This window comes from Haliotis asinina, chromosome 13, assembly GCF_037392515.1.
Source record: "Haliotis asinina isolate JCU_RB_2024 chromosome 13, JCU_Hal_asi_v2, whole genome shotgun sequence".
Classification (NCBI taxonomy): domain Eukaryota; kingdom Metazoa; phylum Mollusca; class Gastropoda; order Lepetellida; family Haliotidae; genus Haliotis; species Haliotis asinina.
The window spans coordinates 32,370,017-32,394,031 of NC_090292.1; the positions used below are offsets into that span (position 1 = coordinate 32,370,017).

At 42.7% G+C, this 24,015-nt stretch overlaps 1 protein-coding gene across 1 annotated transcript; it reads left to right on the forward strand.

Annotated features, from left to right (window-relative positions):
• The first annotated feature begins 1,321 nt into the window (after positions 1-1,321).
• Positions 1,322-17,164, forward strand: LOC137259861 (zinc finger protein 43-like). The gene is made up of 2 exons (XM_067797492.1): positions 1,322-1,382; positions 12,670-17,164. Exon 2 carries the CDS (start codon positions 12,927-12,929, stop codon positions 14,694-14,696), a length of 1,770 nt encoding a protein of 589 aa, XP_067653593.1. The 5' UTR covers positions 1,322-1,382; positions 12,670-12,926; the 3' UTR covers positions 14,697-17,164.
• Positions 17,165-24,015: the final 6,851 nt, after the last annotated feature.

Here is a 24,015-nt window from a genome sequence, read left to right on the forward strand (position 1 = left end):
ACTCGCTCACTACTATTCATCAAGTCGTCAACTGATAATTGACTACCAACAGCAACACCAGAATACAAGACAATACTTTATGAACTTTGCAGTTGAAACCCCTGGCGCATACCTGCAAGTGATTATTATTTATTTCATTGCAGATTAAAGGGGATGTACGTTCGATAAATTTTAAACCAGTTGGTTGATTGATTTGATCCGGCTAACGGGATCGGACAATCAGGCTCACTGGCTGGTTTGACACATATTCTCATTCAGCAATTTTGCATAGATCGATGCTCATGCTGTTGATCAATGGATCGCGTGGTCCAGACTCGTTTATTTACAGACCGCCGCCATATCGTAGCTGGAATATTGCTGAGTGCGGCGTAAAACATCATACCAATTCCTCTAGATGCGAATGTGGGTCAGAGGGTTATCTGCTCACTGAGTTTGGTTTTACGCCGCTGTTAGCATTATTCCAGCAATATCACGACTGGGAACGCCATAAATGGGTTTCACACATTGTGCCCACGTGGAGATTCGGAACACGGTCTTTAACACGTGGCTCTCTTGCCGCTCGGGATGTGTGGTAACAATCAGGTGCCCGACTCTGAAAGTGTTTTTGTTCGAATCCTGAATGTGATTTAAGATGAAAAAGGGCGATAGAACAGCCTTGTGGTTAAAGCGTTCACTAGTCATGCCAAAAACCCGGTTTGAATCCGCACATAAGTGCAATGTGTGAATCCGTTTTTGATGTCCATTGTTGAAAGCGGCATAAAATTCGACACAAAACCATTACAAAGATATCTACATGTGCTTTGCTCAGAAAATGTCCCAGATAGATATAGCTTTCAATCACGTTTGTATCAGGCATTGTGAATTAATATTTCTTAGTTGAAATCAGAGATCATTATATATATATATGTGTGTGTGTGTGTGTGTGTGTGTGTGTGTGTGTGTGTGTGTATTGAAATCTGTTGAGCATGTGGTCTCTATGTGGTCTCTCGTTCTTTATGAAAACAAAAGTCTAGTTTATTTGAACCAGCTCTGCATGCAGATTTGTGACTTCTGCAATGCATTGCCAAGGCATTCTGAGTGGTGTGTTTAGGATATCTGTCAGGAACGTCCTCACACACGTTGTGTGTGTTCTGGAAGACAGCTACTAAATGTTCACCTCTGGCCCTTCATTCTGACAGTATTTGTATACTTGCAAACCAGTAATATTCTGTGAACGAGTTTCAGCGAGAACTTGTTCACTGAGTGAAATCTCAGAGATGACTTCGATTTGATATCACTTTTTCGAACACGTTTCTGACCATCAACGTGAACAGTGCGCCGCAACACGTCTACAACAAAATGGCTTCTACTATCATTAGAACGAAGATAGTGCTAACAAGAACGTGAGTATTTGCCGTGTCTGTTCATTATCACATTTATTCACAGTCGATAGGTCCACCACGATGGATAAGGTACAAGTTGCTCGGAATTGTTACACATCTGCGTTATTTGAATTGAAGATATTCTGGGTTTGTCGTGAACTGAAATTCTTCCTCATTATAGCGCAGGACACGTATAGTAACACTATTCATTATAAAATTGCGTGGCTGTCTCCTATGCACTGGCACTGTAAAGGTGAATTTCCGTTGACAGGATTCACAATTCACCAAAATGTCGTAGCGAGAATAACGTGAGCTGAAGGTGTTTGTCGTTCATCGATCTCTGGCAATCGATACATGATAATTGATATGGGTTATTGGACCTTGCTTTGCGAAATGGCATACACGCTGCTTTAAGGCATGAACCATGAACCTTTTTACAGACAATGTACGATACACATGGACCTTGTCACAGACATTCAACGATACACATGGACCTTGTCACAGACATTCTACATACACATGGACCTTGTCACAGACATTCTACAAATCACATGAACCCTGTCACAGACAATCTATGATACACATGGACCTTGTCACAGACAATCTACGATACACATGGACCTTGTCACAGACAGTCTATGATACACATGGACCTTGTCACAGACAATCTATGATACACATGGACCTTGTCACAGACATTCTACGATACACATGGACCTTGTCACAGACAATGTACGATACACATGGACCTTGTCACAGACATTCTACGATACACATGGACCTTGTCACAATCTACGATACACATGGACCTTGTCACAGACATTCTACGATACACATATGAGCCTTGTCACAGACAGTCTACGATACACATGGACCTTGTCACAATGTACGATACACATGGACCTTGTCACAGACAATCTATGATACACATATGAGCCTTGTCACAGACATTCTACAAATCACATGAACCCTGTCACAGACAATCTATGATACACATGGACCTTGTCACAGACAATCTATGATACACATGGACCTTGTCACAGACATTCTACGATACACATGGACCTTGTCACAGACAGTCTATGATACACATGAACCTTGTCACAGACAATCTATGATACACATGGACCTTGTCACAGACATTCTACAAATCACATGAACCCTGTCACAGACAATCTACGATACACATGGACCTTGTCACAGACAGTCTATGATACACATGAACCTTGTCACAGACAATCTATGATACACATGGACCTTGTCACAGACATTCTACGATACACATGGACCTTGTCACAGACAATGTACGATACACATGGACCTTGTCACAGACAATGTATAATACACATGGACCTTCTCACAGACAATCTACGATACACATGGACCTTGTCACAGACATTCTACGATACACATGGACCTTGTCACAGACAATCTATGATACACATGGACCTTGTCACAGACAGTCTATGATACACATGAACCTTGTCACAGACAGTCTACGATACACATGAGCCTTGTCACAGACAGTCTATGATACACATGGACCTTGTCACAGACATTCTACGATACACATGGACCTTGTCACAGACAATGTACGATACACATGGACCTTGTCACAGACAATGTATAATACACATGGACCTTGTCACAGACAATCTACGATACACATGGACCTTGTCACAGACAATCTATAATACACATGGACCTTGTCACAGACAGTCTATGATACACATGAACCTTGTCACAGACAGTCTATGATACACATGAGCCTTGTTACAGACAGTCGATGATACACATGAACCTTGTCACAGACAGTCTACGATACACATGAGCCTTGTCACAGACATTCTACGATACACATGAGCCTTGTCACAGACATTCTACGATACACATGGACCTTGTCACAGACAGTCTACGATACACATGAACCTTGTCACAGACATTCTACAAAACACATGGACCTTGTCACAGACAATCTATGATACACATGGACCTTGTCACAGACATTCTACGATACACATGGACCTTGTCACAGACAGTCTATAATACACATGGACCTTGTCACAGACAATCTATGATACACATGGACCTTGTCACAGACATTCTACAAAACACATGAACCTTGTCACAGACAGTCTACGATACACATGGACCTTGTTACAGACTGTCTACGATACACATGAACCTTGTTACAGACAGTCGACGATACACATAGACCTTGTCACAGACAATCGACGATACACATGAACCTTGTCACAGACAATCTAAGATACACACGGACCTTGTCACAGACATTCTACGATACACATGAACCTTGTCACAGACAGTCTATAATACACATGGACCTTGTCACAGACAATCTATGATACACATGGACCTTGTCACAGACATTCTACAAAACACATGAACCTTGTCAAAGACAGTCTACGATACACATGGACCTTGTCACAGACAGTCTACGATACACATGAACCTTGTCACAGACAATCTAAGATACACATGGACCTTGTCACAGACAATCTATGATACACATGGACCTTGTCACAGACATTCTACAAAACACATGGACCTTGTTACAGACTGTCTACGATACACATGGACCTTGTCACAGACAGTCGACGATACACATAGACCTTGTCACAGACAATCGACGATACACATGAACCTTGTCACAGACAATCGACGATACACATGAACCTTGTCACAGACAATCGACGATGCACATGAACCTTGTCACAGACAATCGACGATACACATGAACCTTGTCACAGACAATCTATGATACACATGGAACTTGTCACAGACATTCTACAAAACACATGAACCTTGTCAAAGACAGTCTACGATACACATGGACCTTGTCACAGACAGTCTATGATACACATGAACCTTGTCACAGACAATCTAAGATACACATGGACCTTGTCACAGACAATCTATGATACACATGGACCTTGTCACAGACATTCTACAAAACACATGGACCTTGTTACAGACTGTCTACGATACACATGGACCTTGTCACAGACAGTCGACGATACACATAGACCTTGTCACAGACAATCGACGATACACATGAACCTTGTCACAGACAATCGACGATACACATGAACCTTGTCACAGACAATCGACGATGCACATGAACCTTGTCACAGACAATCGACGATACACATGAACCTTGTCACAGACAATCTATGATACACATGGAACTTGTCACAGACATTCTACAAAACACATGAACCTTGTCAAAGACAGTCTACGATACACATGGACCTTGTCACAGACAGTCTATGATACACATGAACCTTGTCACAGACAATCTATGATACACATGGACCTTGTCACAGACATTCTACGATACACATGGACCTTGTCACAGACAATGTACGATACACATGGACCTTGTCACAGACATTCTACGATACACATGGACCTTGTCACAATCTACGATACACATGGACCTTGTCACAGACATTCTACGATACACATATGAGCCTTGTCACAGACATTCTACGATACACATGGACCTTGTCACAATGTACGATACACATGGACCTTGTCACAGACAATCTATGATACACATATGAGCCTTGTCACAGACATTCTACAAATCACATGAACCCTGTCACAATCTGTGATACACATGGACCTTGTCACAGACAATCTATGATACACATGGACCTTGTCACAGACATTCTACGATACACATGGACCTTGTCACAGACAGTCTATGATACACATGAACCTTGTCACAGACAATCTATGATACACATGGACCTTGTCACAGACATTCTACAAATCACATGAACCCTGTCACAGACAATCTACGATGCACATGGACCTTGTCACAGACAGTCTATGATACACATGAACCTTGTCACAGACAATCTATGATACACATGGACCTTGTCACAGACATTCTACGATACACATGGACCTTGTCACAGACAATGTACGATGCACATGGACCTTGTCACAGACAATGTATAATACACATGGACCTTCTCACAGACAATCTACGATACACATGGACCTTGTCACAGACATTCTACGATGCACATGGACCTTGTCACAGACAATCTATAATACACATGGACCTTGTCACAGACAGTCGACGATACACATGAACCTTGTCACAGACAGTCTATGATACACATGAACCTTGTCACAGACAGTCTACGATACACATGAGCCTTGTCACAGACAGTCTATGATACACATGGACCTTGTCACAGACATTCTACAAAACACATGAACCTTGTCAAAGACAGTCTACGATACACATGGACCTTGTCACAGACAGTCTATGATACACATGAACCTTGTCACAGACAATCTATGATACACATGGACCTTGTCACAGACATTCTACGATACACATGGACCTTGTCACAGACAATGTACGATACACATGGACCTTGTCACAGACATTCTACGATACACATGGACCTTGTCACAATCTACGATACACATGGACCTTGTCACAGACATTCTACGATACACATATGAGCCTTGTCACAGACATTCTACGATACACATGGACCTTGTCACAATGTACGATACACATGGACCTTGTCATAGACAATCTATGATACACATATGAGCCTTGTCACAGACATTCTACAAATCACATGAACCCTGTCACAATCTGTGATACACATGGACCTTGTCACAGACAATCTATGATACACATGGACCTTGTCACAGACATTCTACGATACACATGGACCTTGTCACAGACAGTCTATGATACACATGAACCTTGTCACAGACAATCTATGATACACATGGACCTTGTCACAGACATTCTACAAATCACATGAACCCTGTCACAGACAATCTACGATGCACATGGACCTTGTCACAGACAGTCTATGATACACATGAACCTTGTCACAGACAATCTATGATACACATGGACCTTGTCACAGACATTCTACGATACACATGGACCTTGTCACAGACAATGTACGATACACATGGACCTTGTCACAGACAATGTATAATACACATGGACCTTCTCACAGACAATCTACGATACACATGGACCTTGTCACAGACATTCTACGATACACATGGACCTTGTCACAATCTACGATACACATGGACCTTGTCACAGACATTCTACGATACACATATGAGCCTTGTCACAGACAGTCTATGATACACATGAACCTTGTCACAGACAGTCTACGATACACATGAGCCTTGTCACAGACAGTCTATGATACACATGGACCTTGTCACAGACATTCTACGATACACATGGACCTTGTCACAGACAATGTACGATACACATGAACCTTGTCACAGACAATGTATAATACACATGGACCTTGTCACAGACAATCTACGATACACATGGACCTTGTCACAGACAATCTATAATACACATGGACCTTGTCACAGACAGTCTATGATACACATGAACCTTGTCACAGACAATCTATGATACACATGAGCCTTGTTACAGACAGTCGATGATACACATGAACCTTGTCACAGACAGTCTACGATACACATGAGCCTTGTCACAGACATTCTACGATACACATGAGCCTTGTCACAGACACTCTACGATACACATGGACCTTGTCACAGACAGTCTACGATACACATGAACCTTGTCACAGACAATCTAAGATACACATGGACCTTGTCACAGACAATCTATGATACACATGGACCTTGTCACAGACATTCTACGATACACATGGACCTTGTCACAGACAGTCTATAATACACATGGACCTTGTCACAGACAATCTTTGATAGACATGGACCTTGTCACAGACATTCTACAAAACACATGAACCTTGTCACAGACAGTCTACGATACACATGGACCTTGTTACAGACTGTCTACGATACACATGAACCTTGTCACAGACAATCGACGATACACATGAACCTTGTCACAGACAATCTAAGATACACACGGACCTTGTCACAGACATTCTACGATACACATGAACCTTGTCACAGACAGTCTATAATACACATGGACCTTGTCACAGACAATCTATGATACACATGGACCTTGTCACAGACATTCTACAAAACACATGAACCTTGTCAAAGACAGTCTACGATACACATGGACCTTGTCACAGACAGTCTACGATACACATGAACCTTGTCACAGACAATCTAAGATACACATGGACCTTGTCACAGACAATCTATGATACACATGGACCTTGTCACAGACATTCTACAAAACACATGGACCTTGTCAAAGACAGTCTACGATACACATGGACCTTGTTACAGACTGTCTGCGATACACATGGACCTTGTCACAGACAGTCAACGATACACATAGACCTTGTCACAGACAATCGACGATACACATGAACCTTGTCACAGACAATCGACGATACACATGAACCTTGTCACAGACAATCGACGATACACATGAACCTTGTCACAGACAATCGACGATACACATGAACCTTGTCACAGACAATCTATGATACACATGGAACTTGTCACAGACATTCTACAAAACACATGGACCTTGTCAAAGACAGTCTACGATACACATGGACCTTGTTACAGACTGTCTACGATACACATGAACCTTGTTACAGACAGTCTACGATACACATGGACCTTGTCACAGACAATCGATGATACACATGAACCTTGTCACAGACAATCGACGATACACATGAACCTTGTCACAGACAATCGACGATACACATGAACCTTGTCACAGACATTCTACAAAACACATGAACCTTGTCACAGATAATCGACGATACACATGAACCTTGTCAGAGACAATCTAAGATACACATGGACCTTGTCACAGACATTCTACGATACACATGGACCTTGTCACAGACAGTCTATAATACACATGGACCTTGTCACAGACAGTCTATGATACACATGGACCTTGTCACAGACATTCTACAAAACACATGAACCTTGTCAAAGACAGTCTACGATACACATGGACCTTATTACAGACTGTCTACGATACACATGAACCTTGTTACAGACAGTCGACGATACACATGGACCTTGTTACAGACAGTCTATAGTACACATGGACCTTGTCACAGACAATCTGTGATACACATGGAATTTGTCACAGACAGTCTATAATACACATGGACCTTGTCACAGACAATCTATGATACATATGGACCTTGTCACAGACAGTCTATAGTACACATGGACCTTGTCACAGACAATCTATGATACACATGGACCTTGTCACAGACAATCTATGATACACATGGACCTTGTCACAGACATTCTACAAAACACATGAACCTTGTCAAAGACAGTCTACGATACACATGGACCTTGTCACAGACAGTCGACGATACACATGAACCTTGTCACAGACAATCGACGATACACATGAACCTTGTCACAGACAATCGACGATACACATAAACCTTGTCACAGATAATCTAAGATACACATGGAACACATGGACGATACAAATAGACGATGCAAATGATACACTGATTACAGATTCCATTTTGCTTATCTTCATTTGATAACTGATAAGTCCTGTAAAACTCTTTCATTTTTTAGATAATCATTAATATTTGATCGTAATTGGTCTAGAACAAACTGGTTTCATGAAGGGTACAGTTAGATTCACAATATCACAATGGTTCCTTGATTGCAACGTGTAATTTTTTCATATCATTCTGGTGAACATTCATTTGTGACGATTCCCAGACACTGATCTGGAAAGGATATGAACCTAATGTATAGCATGTATCCCCAGTACTTTCTTAACCAGTGAAGTTAAAGGGGTTTAAAGGGGTTAAAATATAACTGATCTTCAGTAACCCATGCTTGGCGTAAGAGGCGATTAACAAGAATTGGGTGACCAGACTGGCTGACTTGGGTGACACGTCATTTTATACATCTCAATTCGTAATTCAATGCTAATGCAGCTGATGTCTTGACTGACTGGTCCAGGCCTACTTGCTCAAAACGATCTTAGCACTACGACTGTCTTAAGCCTATTTTGGAGAATGGGAGTTAAAATCATTGTAGCACTAAGATCGCTTTGTGCAAGTGAGCCCAGACTAGATGTTAAACTACTTGAACCAGGTGCAACTTAAGTTAAAAACCTAGTTGCACCAGCAAAATTCCAGCTGCGCTGCTTTTAATATGTCCATGCAGATATTTAGATGTTTTATTCAGGAGTTTACCCACTCAAGACTTGACTTGCACCTGGTGCAAGTTAGGCTAATAACTTGGGTGCACTTTGCAATAGTGGGTTGCACCTGTGCAAGTAACAGAGCACTAAGTCGATCTTGCAAATGGCTGGCACCATCAGTAGAGGACATAAGAGGGGTACGGAAATGTTGTGTCATACTCAGTTTAGTTTCATCGTGAGCAAAATAAGAACATAAATCACCATATTATGGAAGTAAAATTAAATGCCTTTGTCATGTTTACAGGGAAATGGAGATTATTGAGTAAATACTTCAAGCCAGCCATCCGGAATGATCTTGTTGACTACTAAATGCATTTTGCTGACTAAGCATCATCCAAACAGGACATAATATAGTTGCAGGACAGGTCCCCAATCAGGGTGCGATTTGAGATTTCGCTATTTACAAACTGGTGCATGTTTAAATTGGCTGGTACAGGTTGCTCGTAGTAACAGGTAGCAATAAATCCCGCAACATGTTAAAGCTATCATCGTGTGTTTTAAATAAAATTAAATAGTAAACAACTAGGTGGAATGTGTTTCTCAGGAGATGAGTTGTTACAAGCATAAACATTTGTGTACTCATAAGTCAGGACTTGGTACAGGCTGAATAAGAATGCAATCACACCTTGCAAAACTGGCATGTAAGTGACAGTTTGAAAAGAAGACATTCATCATCCACAAAAAGGCAGAATTGAGAGCAGAATTCAACATATAACCCCAAACCATGTCTCCAAGCTATTATTGAGCAACACAGTTTGATTTTTGGCAGCAAGGTTTTTCATCATGTGTATTTTTCAGATATGTGAAGTATGTATTTTCTATTTTCTGAAAGCTAATCCATTGTAAAATCAAGGTGTGTCTTATTTGACCATCAGGGCAGGTATGATCCATTGGTGGATTTGGTGAATCAAACCATAACCTTGCATGAGTTCAGTTTGTTTTAGTTTGTTACCTTTCATGAGTTCAGTTTGTTACCTTTCATGAGTTTAGTTTGTTTTAGTTTGTTACCTTTCATGAGTTCAGTTTGTTACCTTTCATGAGTTTAGTTTGTTTTAGTTTGTTACCTTTCATGAGTTCAGTTTGTTACCTTTCATGAGTTCAGTTTGTTTTAGTTTGTTACCTTTCATGAGTTCAGTTTGTTTTAGTTTGTTACCTTTCATGAGTTTAGTTTGTTTTAGTTTGTTACCTTTCATGAGTTCAGTTTGTTACCTTTCATGAGTTTAGTTTGTTTTAGTTTGTTACCTTTCATGAGTTCAGTTTGTTACCTTTCATGAGTTCATTTTGTTACCTTTCATGAGTTCATTTTGTTACCTTTCATGAGTTCATTTTGTTACCTTTCATGAGTTCATTTTGTAACCTTTCAGGAGTTTAGTTTGTTACCTTTCATGAGTTTAGTTTGTTTTAGTTTGTTACCTTTCATGAGTTCATTTTGTTACCTTTCATGAGTTCATTTTGTAACCTTTCAGGAGTTTAGTTCGTTACCTTTCATGAGTTTAGTTTGTTTTAGTTTGTTACCTTTCATGAGTTCATTTTGTTACCTTTCATGAGTTTAGTTCGTTACCTTTCAGGAGTTTAGTTTGTCACCTTTCATGAGATTAGTTTGTTTTAGTTTGTTAACTTTCATGAGTTTAGTTTGTTACCTTTCATGAGTTTAGTTTGTCACCTTTTATGAGTTTAGTTTGTCACCTTTCATGAGTTTTTTCATTTCCTATCATGACTTTAGTTGGTTATTCATGACTGATAGAATTGAACATTCAAGAATGTTTTAAAAGAGATATACTAAATGGAATGTATGTTATTGTTTAACTAAATTATACATTAACTTGTGATTTATTATTGTGCTTGTGACCCAGTATTGGTGATTGTTTCCCAGTATTCAAGGTATGCTGGGAGCACTGCTGGCAGCTACCCGCCCATTAGTTAAAAATGCTTGCTTCTCAGGTTTTACTACATTTTCAGCAATATTCCAGCAATATCATGACAGAGGCCAGAGCTCCAGATAAGGTGGATATTTGCTTATTTTACTCAATAAAAATCACAATTTACAATTTAATTACAAATCTGCGAGTACGAAAAACGCATAAGAATCCTTGTGCACTTTACTCAATTAACTAAATAGCCTTACATATGATTTGGTGTGGCGCGCAAACGCTGATGGTAGGCAATGCCTATATATGCATATACTGTTCTATAGCCGTAGCCACTGTCTGGGGTTTACTCTGATAGTAACATGACTTTCATGTTCAGTATTTAGAAATGGCTGCCAACTGTTTGGCAGTAGGACAACTACTACAAACTTTTAGTCTATTGAGATGTATCTATGTACCACCCATCAAAAGTCTAGGCTCACTTAAAACACCCACTATATGTTATATATGTATACATGGTTGCAACGAAGATGCATTTCTCCACCAACTTGGGGGAAACAACTGCAAACCTTATGCAGATTATTTGCATGAGGATGATTCATCAACTTGCTGAGAAGCATGTGCAAATATCGTGCATGTGAACAGCTGTGTGTTGGTGTAAAGTTTTGATAAGAATTTGCCATTTTTCGCTGAGATTAGTCATTTGTTGAATGCATGACAATAATATTGTCAACATTACGAATTTGTTTTATTATACATCAGTTCATGTGTAAACAGTACCTTTAAACAGTAAGGAATATTTTGCAACATCTAGTTTAGAACAGATGATTGAAGTGTGCAGCTACATTTACCTTAGTGAGCCTAAACTTTTGATGGGTAGCATATTTATTGTATATTAGTATGTAGCTATTTACCCAGTAAGGATAAGAAACTCAGTTCTTTTAATTAATGGGAGTACACAAGATGCTAATTATTTCTCAGAAAATGCAATTACTCAATTACGTAAACAAACATGGGAGTAAATACCCAGTTGCTTGAAAATTATCTGGAGCTGTGCAGGGGACACCAAAATATGCTTCACACATTATACCCAAGTGGGAAATCAATCCCGAGTCTCTTTTGCAAGAGACGTAAACCCTTTAACCACTTGGCTACCCCACAGAAAGATATGGAAACTCTTGCTTGATTCATTAACATCTCAGCTTGTCAAATAATTTTTGTTTGTTTTTTTTTGTTTCAACAGGTCAGAGTTGTGTTTACAACAGTGGCTATGGAAGGAGATCTTGTCCCTTTGAAGAACACCTGTTCCATAACTTGTGATTTGTATGAGCTGTCAGTGAGGTTCTTGGTGCCATACAACAAGGTGATGCCATATCAACATGCATTAATCTTGTTCATAGCCAAATTCAGGAATCAGCCAAAACCTTTATCAATCCTCAGCTGGAGATACTTCACATCATCGAGGCGCTTCTTGTGAGTAGTTCAGTTTCCTTAGTAACCATGGAACATTCCAATTCAGGAAAAATGGACCATGATGAGAAGGATAGTGATTCCGAAGTCGCCAGTGTGAACTATTCTCGGTCACACGTGTCCAACATCATATCACAGATGATCAATGACAGTGAACCTGAGGACACAGCCTTGTCGCGTGGTGATGATGAGGTCGAGGTTGAGATCATCGATGACACTGGTACCAAGTGTCATGTGTGTACTGTCTGTCAGAAGATCTTCTACAAGCCATACCTACTTCGGGTGCATATGGTCAGTCATACTGACCTCAAGCCATACAAGTGTGACATATGCCATAAAACATTTCGGCACCCGTCGTCTTTGTCCATCCACAAGAAGATGCACGCTACTGACTGTCTAGTGACATGTGAAATCTGCGAACGAACATTCACGAGTTCTTCACAACTGCAGCATCACATGCAGAGCCACATTGTACAGCCGACAAGGGTCGAGAACGGGATGAGCTGTCCATCAGAAACGACAGAAAAAGGCACTCTCTTACCCAAAACCAAGAGTCTTTCGTCATCAGAATCTTTTGTAGCTGTTGGTGATTACACAAATGTTTCAAAAACGGGTAAAAAATTGGACAAAAAAGACCAATTTATGTGTGATGTTTGCCAAAAAGTTCTCTCATCTGCTTCCAATTTAAACAAACATAAAAAGGTCCACACAAGAGTAAAGAATATGTGTACTCTCTGTGGCATGACTTTTCCGTTCACTACTCAATACGACCTACATATGCGACAGCACAAGGGTTTGAAGAACCAGGAATGTGACGTGTGTGGGAAGATGTTCCTCGAGCCCGGCAAACTCCGGATTCATATGCGTGTTCACAATGGTGACAAGCCATATGTGTGTGACGTGTGTGGCAATGCTTTCTCACAGTCAGGTAGCTTGAAATTTCATAAACTCAAACATACAGGAGAGAGTCCTTATAAATGTGACGTCTGCGGAAAGGTGTTTCGGACTCCGACAAGACTGAAAGAGCACGAGCGACTACACACTGGCGAGAAGCCATTCTGCTGTGAAATATGCTCAAAAAACTTCAGGACGTCAAAGATGCTTAGGAGCCATATGTTTACTCATGAAAAGGAGAGGCGGATGAATCTGGAGGACTCGGGATTGTGTCGGTCTGGGGATGCTGCAGGAAGCAGCTGCTCGGGCGGTTTTGTGATGGACAGTTCAAAGAACACATCATCTGACTCGACAGATGGATCGCAGACGTCTGTCTCTGACTCACAGATGTCCTGCAGTCGTGCTGGAGACATATGGGGGTCTGCTGATCAGCGACAGATATCCTGGGAAGATATGGATGAAGGAATTTCGGGATCTAAGGAATCAGCCTCAACTCTTGAAAACAGAAATGAGAAATTTGTTTCTGTGTCAGATCGACCAAACGTCATCAGTCATGGGACAGACAAAATATGGAAGTGTGACATTTGTGGCCGATCTTTTACATATCTCTCTTACCTTGAGCGACACAAACTGGTCCAACACACCGACAGTAGGAAGTATTATTGTAAACCCTGTGATCGGATTTTTAAGTCGCTTATGGCCTTTCACGGCCATAAGTCTTTTCATACAGGTGAAGGGAAAACCCGTTGTGAGGTTTGTGGCATCGAGTTCTCCAACAGCCGAAGTTTGAACAACCACAAGAGGGTTCATACAAAGGAGGAGTACACTTGTGGGGTGTGTGAGAAGAACTTTTCTGAGGTTGGGGAACTGTTGCAACACATGGAGGAACATGGCAGTTCCGCTTGAGTCAGCCAGGCGCTAATCCTTTAGTCTTTGCCAAATTGGCCAAGGTGTCACGAGGGCCGACCAAAATGCTTTTTGAGGTTAGGGAACTGGTGCTGTATTTTGAGAATAGTGGAGTACAAAATCTTAAGCTGAGGCAGGCCAGCTATTGCAACGCATGGAGGAACACAGCTGTTCGTCATTGAGACAGGCATAAGTCCACCAAACGTCCTAATTGAAAAACTACATGTATCCTAGGACTGTCAACACGTCTTTACGTGGTCGACAGGGAAATACTTTTTAATTATGACATGCTTGCCATAGAGGCCGACTCAGCTTGTAAGAGGCGACTAACGGGATCGGGTGGTCAGACTCGCTGACTCGGTTGGCACATGTCATCGGTTCCCAAATGCGCAGATCGATGCTCATGTTGCTGATCACTGGATTGTCTGGTCCAGACTCGATTATTTACAGACCGCCGCCATATAACTGTAATATTGCTGAGCGCGGCGTAAAACTAAACTCACTCACTCACTCTTAATTATGACGAACAATATACTAACGAAGACTAAGGCATGGTTGAGTTCAAATTTCTTTTGCTGGTTCCACATGACAAACAGGTATACATGTACATGAATTGGGTTAGTGGAGTTCCTGCTTAAAACAGGGCGTTTCCCACGACCGGCATTGTCCTGCTCGCGGTCATCCCTATACAGGCAGTCCACCGTGACCATATAGATGTACAGCCTTTATACAGTTTCTGACAACAGTGGACTCAACAAATGGCAGATAGAGAAGAAATAGCACTTCCCTGTACATGAGTGAGTGAGTTTAGTTTAACGCTGCACTCAGCAATATTACAGCTATGTGGGGGCGGTCTGTAAATATTCGAGTCTGGACCAGACAATCCAGTGATCAACAACATGGACATCGATCTGCGCAATTGGGAACCGATGACATGTGTCAACCAAGTCAGTGAGTCTGACCACCCGATCCGTTAGTCGACTCTTACGACAAGCACAGTCGCCTTTTATGGCAAGCCTGGGTTGCTGAAGGCCTATTCCACCCCGGACCTTCACGGGTCTTGTACAGGTGATGTGATGACAGACACAGCCCAGGGGGTTGACCGATAAATGTCATAAATGCCATATCCATCAATTAATGAGAGTGACAGTATGGTACAGAGTGGCTGACAAGACAGTGTACAGTGTGGTAGTGATGAGGATTAAGAATGCAGATTAAATAATTTCAGTTAAAGGTCACCTGAAACGTAAAATACAACTCTGCACATTCTGATACCTATATGTATGTACTTACCGAAACAAGTCAACAAAAATGCCAATTCAGCCTTTAAAGTTGAAAAAGAACGCGGAAAAAAGTCCTCGAAATCGGAGTTCAAACGATTCACTAATTTTCCCCCAGCGCTTGGGGAAAAAGTGTTTTCAACAGCAATGGCGCGGTACGCTCATAACGCATGCACAGTGAATGGGTTCGCGGAGCTTGAAACAGTAAGACTGTCTGGAGTATGAGGTCATGAGCAGTAGTCTAATCTTTGCTGTGTACACAAGCAAGTAAATAATCTACTCTTTACATAAAAAGTGCATGTTGATTGTGATAAACAGGTTCTGTCACAGAGAAAGCTCAATGTCTGTTTTATTGACACCTATATGTCTGCCTGCATGTTTTCTAGTGACAATATTTAATGCACAACTTCAATCATTGACCACATGCACTTCGAAATTAGCACCCATCCGGCTTAAAGGACCACTAAACTCAATTTTTGGGTACTCTTTTCATCACTGCATATGAAAGACTTTTGGTTAGTCATAAACGAAACACCATTTGTTTTTTTTTTAAAAAAACCTGTGGTTAATTAATACCAAGCGCTTAAAAGTTGCTAAAAAGCCGTCTGCTTCTCTCTCGCCCGCAAACGAAACCGCAGACAGGTTACGTAACTCTGTCGCCAGAGCCCTACAGTGACGTCATAGAAGGAACGATATCCAGTTAAATGTATAGAAAATGTGTAGGAAGCTCGTCATTTTGCTGATTTCTCGATGTCACCAAAGACATGCTGAATTGTTGTGTTGCCGTCAGTTTTTCCATGGGGTCGGGTGATGGTGTCACTATGCACAGATTTCCACCTGACTCCGTAATTTGTTGTTAGTGTGTGCGAAGTGAGCTTTTTGGAAGCCTGTGGTATATACTAAATCGGATGGTTCGTCCCCTGCCACGCTTCCAGGATAGACAATGTAGTTCAAGTTTCATCGAGTTTATAAAATAAAGACTGCTTACTACACATTGCTGACCAAAAGCATTTTGTATGGATATAACGCTTTCTTCCCCGAAAAGAAGGTTGTGACCGAAGTGACAATATTATCGTAATATTATATTGACCCCTTATATTGACTGATTCCAAGAGTGAAATTGTTATGTTATAAACAATGTCATGTAAAATCCTAATGTCCATCAATAAAATACATATTTTACTACCAGTAGAAAGTTATTGTCTTTTGTAAGTCGGTGAAAACAAACTTAAATAGCATTCATCATCAGACAGGGCGCCGCCGTCATGGGCTAAAGTCCGTTAGAATGATTGAGATTATGATTTGTTCTCATCAAGCTAGAAAATCAAAACTACTTTTTACTGGTAGTTGAATGTGCATTTGAATCATGGCCAAAAGGATTTTGCATGACACAACTTTAACATGAGGACTTCTTCCAAGGAAGCAAGGTGGGGGTCGAAGGGACATTTATATTGCAAGCAATGTTATATTGACCTCCACCTCACTTCCAAGAGTGAAATTGTTATGTTATAAGCAGTGTCATGCAAAATCCTATTGTCCATCAATAAAATACATATTTTACTACCAGTAGAAAGTAATTGTCCTTTTGTAAGTCGGTGTAAACAAGCTTAAATAGCATTCATCCCAAGACCGGGCGCCGCCATTTTTGAAAATCGTGATGTCAAATCCATTTGAATTAATGAGATTATGTATGGTTTGTTCTCATCAAGTTAGAAAATCAAAACTACATAAATATGTATTTGAATCATTACCAAAAGGAGTTTGCATGACACAACCTGTAACATAATCTAAGCGTGGTCGGGGTCGAAGTGAAAAAACCGCGCTAAATTTCTTCACTTGCTAAATTTACTTGGTTTGTAACGTTCACTCACCAGTATGTAGACACTTGTCAATCTACGTCTCCTACTTGGTCTCATAATCCTAATTACTTTATAATCATATTTGTATGCATTTTGAAACTTAATAAAAAGATTTGATCTGCGAATGTATAACAGGAATGTAATATGTAGACATTTCATAGTTTTCCTATATGAATCATAATTCGCACGCACGCCCTAGTGTATGTCGTCTGCATCATTACACTTAACGACGAAAACAATGATTCTGTGGAAAGCTACGACAACTTATTAAAAACAAAAATGTAAATATAAAAATTAAAGTTATAGGAGCAATGTCAGGCTATTACCTTCTTCGAGGCCTATATCAGGGAGCAAGAGACGTAGGGTGCCGTCACTTAACGGCCGCCTGGGCGCTGACCATGCACGGCCCATTCCTATGTTGCACATCGACGTAAAGCTGGTTTCCAGGGCTATCTGGCGGTGTCATCAGAAATGACCTGCCGTCGACAGGTTCGACGTCGGGACGCTTTAAAGTCCGATGTAACTCGATTTTTGGCAGCTTTTCACGCTGCGGGTACTTGTCATGTTTCGTACATCGACCCCAGGGTTTTGATTTGACTCTGGATCGGAAGCCCTGTGTCTTGGCTTTCACGTCATGTGCGACACATGCGGGTGCAGTCATGTTTTCCCACCCTTAAAGCCACCCAAAGCTAAGCCCCGTGCGCGTAACGGAGGCCAAAACAGCTCAGATTTGATATCACCAGGGTTTGATCTATGCATCCTGCGTTCACTAATTGTCCCATCCCGGGAGAAAGAGACATACTGCACACATATCATACATGAAAATTCGGCCACGTGCATGAAGCACCTGGGGTTATCACGGGGTCGACATGGGGTGCCTGGTTGGGCGTCCACGCCCATTTTCCCATCTGTTATAGACCTGTAATTTTACCAAGACAAAAGCCTTACTCGGAGAGCATCTTTTAAACGTCACTCGAACGTTGAATATTCACATCCTATTGACAGGTTTCACATCGACGTGAAGCTGGTCCCCAGGGCTATCTGGTGGTAACATCAGAAGTGACAAATCTTTACCGGGTTCGACGCCGGGGCGCTTTTAAGCCCGATTTATCCCGATTTATGGCAATTTTTTCACGCTGTAGGTACTTGTCATGTTTCGTACATCGACCCCAGGGTTTTGTCTTCGACATGGGTCGGAAGCCCTGTGTCTTGACTTTCGCGTCATGTGCGACACGTGTGGCTGCCGTTATGTTTTCCCACCCTTAAAGCCACCCAAAGCCAAAGCCTGTGCGTGCGGCGGGATGCAAAACAGCTTATTTGATATCACGCGAGTGAGTGAGTGAGAGTGATTAAACATACCTACACATACACTTACGAATTGAAAGCCAGAACTGCCCATTAGCTTTTGGTGTCAGGTGTACGCCGTCCTTGGCTAGCAGCGCAGGTCCCATCCTCATGTGCTGGCTGTGTTCCCAAAGGGTGGCATCCAGACGGCGTCGCAACATCTTCTTCAAGCGCCGGTTCGCCTCCTCCACCTTCCGCTTGTAGGCAGAGACCGTCATGTTCCTTGGTTTTACCCTCGGAAACAGACTCCCTATCACCGCCCTGGAGCCTGGCCGTTTCCACCGAAGGTAGTCCAGAAGATCCAGCAGGTCTTCGACCAGGTCCCGAGGATCAGTAGAGGCCGACACGTCGTTCTCTCCCACTTGAAAGAACACAATGCCCTGAAAAGCTGCATCAAGGGCATCCACCTCAGCTTTCATCCGAGCGACGGTCGCCCCTCCGATCCCACGCACGGTAGTGAGGATGCCATGTGGAGGGGGACAGACTTGAACAAGTCGCCGCACGAAACTATGCCCCAGGATGGCAAAGTGCAGTGGCTTTGAAACAGGAGCTTCAAAAAGTGCGCAGGCCATGACTTGAATGAAGTTAGTCTTCAAAAACGATTTCTGACAATGAGTTGTGTCAAATAATATCAGCACAAGTGCCGTGATGCTCGTATCTGACTGCTAAGTATATATAGCCTGGGTCATTGATACGTGTTTGTACTGAGCTCTGCATTGAACTCACGGGATCAATCGTTCATGGATTAAGACCTGTTGTTAGCTTAAGCCTGACACGACTCACTCATCTCGTTCAGTTATGGGATAAAACAACGAGTCAATGATTGGTGTTTTCAGTCGTAATTGCCGCCACTTTGATTGGCTTCTCACTCAGAAACTCACGGATTAGGCATTACCATCAAAGCATCAGAGCCAAGCTTGTGTGTCCCACCCCGACAAGTGCTTCTGCAAACATGACACCAGTCACGGCACAATTCCAGACAATGTAGTGATGTGATGTGATTGTGTTTGTCTTGTGTGAGGGTGACCTGTAGTAACGCTAAGAATCACAAAGGCAGTGTCTTCGCTTTCTCTCCAGCTGGAATTAAAGACAATACCAAGGCTACATTTCCATACAGCATCAAACAACTTCCATACAACATCAAACTATCGGGAGTACGGATCACACCAGCTGGAACTAAAGACAATACCAAGGCTACATTTCCATGCAACATCAAACTATCGGCAAACATGGAAACCCGGTACTAAGCATCACACCAGCTGGAATTAAAGACAATGCCAAGGCTACATTTCCATACAACATCAAACAACTTCCATGCAACATCAAACTATCGGGAGTACGGATCACACCAGCTGGAACTAAAGACAATACCAAGGCTACATTTCCATGCAACATCAAACTATCGGCAAACATGGAAACCCGGCATTAAGCATCACACCAGCTGGAATTAAAGACAATGCCAAGGCTACATTTCCATACAACATCAAACAACTTCCATGCAGCATCAAACTATCGGGAGTACGGATCACACCAGCTGGAACTAAAGACAATACCAAGGCTACATTTCCATGCAACATCAAACTATCGGCAAACATGGAAACCCGGCATTAAGCATCACACCAGCTGGAATTAAAGACAATGCCAAGGCTACATTTCCATACAACATCAAACAACTTCCATGCAGCATCAAACTATCGGGAGTACGGATCACACCAGCTGGAACTAAAGACAATACCAAGGCTACATTTCCATGCAACATCAAACTATCGGCAAACATGGAAACCCGGTACTAAGCATCACACCAGCTGGAATTAAAGACAATTTTTCCGGGCCAGTTTGTAGGCATTGAAAATATGGCACCTTCACCCGGTAACATATTATCAATGCCTCGGCCGAACGACTGACTTTGTAGACCTTGATGCAAGTATACCATTTCACTTGGGTCAAGGGTTACATCGTCTACCCTTTTCCACCTACTTTGTTTATTTCGCGCTTTTAGTTTTTTATTAGTGGTGTTAGGTGTTTTTGGTTTGAGTTGGTAATGTTTGAGTTTCGTAGTCACCTTCTCTCTCTCTTGGTAATTTTTTCACGTTAATTTAATGTTTTTGGTTTGGGGTTAAGTGGTTTAGGCGGTGTTACTTTTGTCCTTTTAGTTTGGCGTTTATCTCCAGTTTTACGTTCTGTCATTGTCAGTGTTTATTATTCAGTTATACGCACCGCGGTATTCATGGTTTTAGCTTTAAATTTATGTCATTTAGGTTTGGGTTAGCGGATTAGTTTTAACATTGTCGGTATTGATGATTTTAGCTTTAAGGTTATGTCATTTAGGTTAATTCGGAATGGGTTAGTGATTTGGTGTAGAGAGAAGGACGTGGACTTTCCGTTTTAATTTTATGTTACTTTGATTGGAGGTTAATGGTTTGGATTAGAAGGGAACAGCGTTAGGTTGTTCTTTTAATTTAGCATGCACCATGATAACCATAGCTCACGAATTATTGAATACCCATACAATTGCCGTACATAATGGACAGATACCTCAAATATGTTAACACAAATGTATCATACAAATCATGAAACCTGGAAGGATACAACTTTCATTCCAAAGTCTGATTGCTGTGAAGGCACACTTGAGTCGACGTAGGAAGGAGGTCGTGGTTCTTCAAGTACTGTTGGCAGTTGAGCTGCTACACGTGAACAACACACACTACGCTTTACATCAACATGCATAACAAAACGTCAATGTCCGTCTGGCATGTCATGCCGTCGCATCTACCCATCAAGTAGATGTCTCACGTAGCTGTAGACACTACAGCAATAAACCGCTCATTTCCCATATGCCACACCTTAGGGAATCGCAAAGATTTGACACGGCAAATCATGAACAATTACCACCAAATCGACCTAGAGTCTCCTGTCAAGACTCGAACTGGTCTGCCTGCGCCAGCTACCGTTTTACCATCATCGGCACTCCTCTCGGGATCGACCCTCGCCTGCTATGCAACACCAGCATGTCGATCTGCTTCCGACACTATCACCCATCTCTAGGCAAAAGTCAGCAGAGTCTACACTTGCTCACGGGCAAATCAAGACTCGAACGGGTTTGCCTGCGCCAGCTACCGTTTCACCATCATCGACTCTCCTCTCGGGATCGTCCCCTCGCCTGCTATGCAACACCAGCCTGTCGATCTGCTTCCGACACTATCACCCATCTCTAGGGAAAAGTCAGCAGAGTCTACACTTGCTCACGGGCAAATCAAGACTCGAACGGGTTTGCCTGCGCCAGCTACCGTTTTACCATCATCGCCTCTCGTCTCGAGGTCGCCCCCTCAACCTCTGTGCAACACCAGTGTTTTGCCTGCTTCGTGGCTGAGACATCGCCTGCTTCTAGGTAAAATCACCGGCGTATGCACTTGCTCACGGGCGAATCAAGACTCGAACCGGTTCGCTGCGCCAGCTACCCTGTCACCATCATCGCCTATCCTCTCGGGATCGTCCCCTCGCCTGCTATGCAACACCAACCTGTCGCTCTGCTTCCGACACTATCACCCATCTCTAGGCAAAAGTCAGCAGAGTCTACACTTGCTCACGGGCAAATCAAGACTCGAACGGGTTTGCCTGCGCCAGCTACCGTTTCACCATCATCGACTCTCCTCTCGGGATCGTCCCCTCGCCTGCTATGCAACACCAGCCTTTCGATCTGCTTCCGACACTATCACCCATCTCTAGGCAAAAGTCAGCAGAGTCTACACTTGCTCACGGGCAAATCAAGACTCGAACGGGTTTGCCTGCGCCAGCTACCGTTTCACCATCATCGACTCTCCTCTCGGGATCGTCCCCTCGCCTGCTATGCAACACCAGCCTGTCGATCTGCTTCCGACACTATCACCCATCTCTAGGTAAAAGTCAGCAGAGTCTACACTTGCTCACGGGCAAATCAAGACTCGAACGGGTTTGCCTGCGCCAGCTACCGTTTTACCATCATCGCCTCTCGTCTCGAGGTCGCCCCCTCAACCTCTGTGCAACACCAGTGTTTTGCCTGCTTCGTGGCTGAGACATCGCCTGCTTCTAGGTAAAATCACCGGCGTATGCACTTGCTCACGGGCGAATCAAGACTCGAACCGGTTCGCTGCGCCAGCTACCCTGTCACCATCATCGCCTATCCTCTCGGGATCGTCCCCTCGCCTGCTATGCAACACCAACCTGTCGCTCTGCTTCCGACACTATCACCCATCTCTAGGCAAAAGTCAGCAGAGTCTACACTTGCTCACGGGCAAATCAAGACTCGAACGGGTTTGCCTGCGCCAGCTACCGTTTCACCATCATCGACTCTCCTCTCGGGATCGTCCCCTCGCCTGCTATGCAACACCAGCCTTTCGATCTGCTTCCGACACTATCACCCATCTCTAGGCAAAAGTCAGCAGAGTCTACACTTGCTCACGGGCAAATCAAGACTCGAACGGGTTTGCCTGCGCCAGCTACCGTTTCACCATCATCGACTCTCCTCTCGGGATCGTCCCCTCGCCTGCTATGCAACACCAGCCTGTCGATCTGCTTCCGACACTATCACCCATCTCTAGGTAAAAGTCAGCAGAGTCTACACTTGCTCACGGGCAAATCAAGACTCGAACGGGTTTGCCTGCGCCAGCTACCGTTTCACCATCATCGCCTCTCGTCTCGAGGTCGCCCCCTCAACCTCTGTGCAACACCAGTGTTTTGCCTGCTTCGTGGCTGAGACATCGCCTGCTTCTAGGTAAAATCACCGGCGTATGCACTTGCTCACGGGCGAATCAAGACTCGAACCGGTTCGCTGCGCCAGCTACCCTGTCACCATCATCG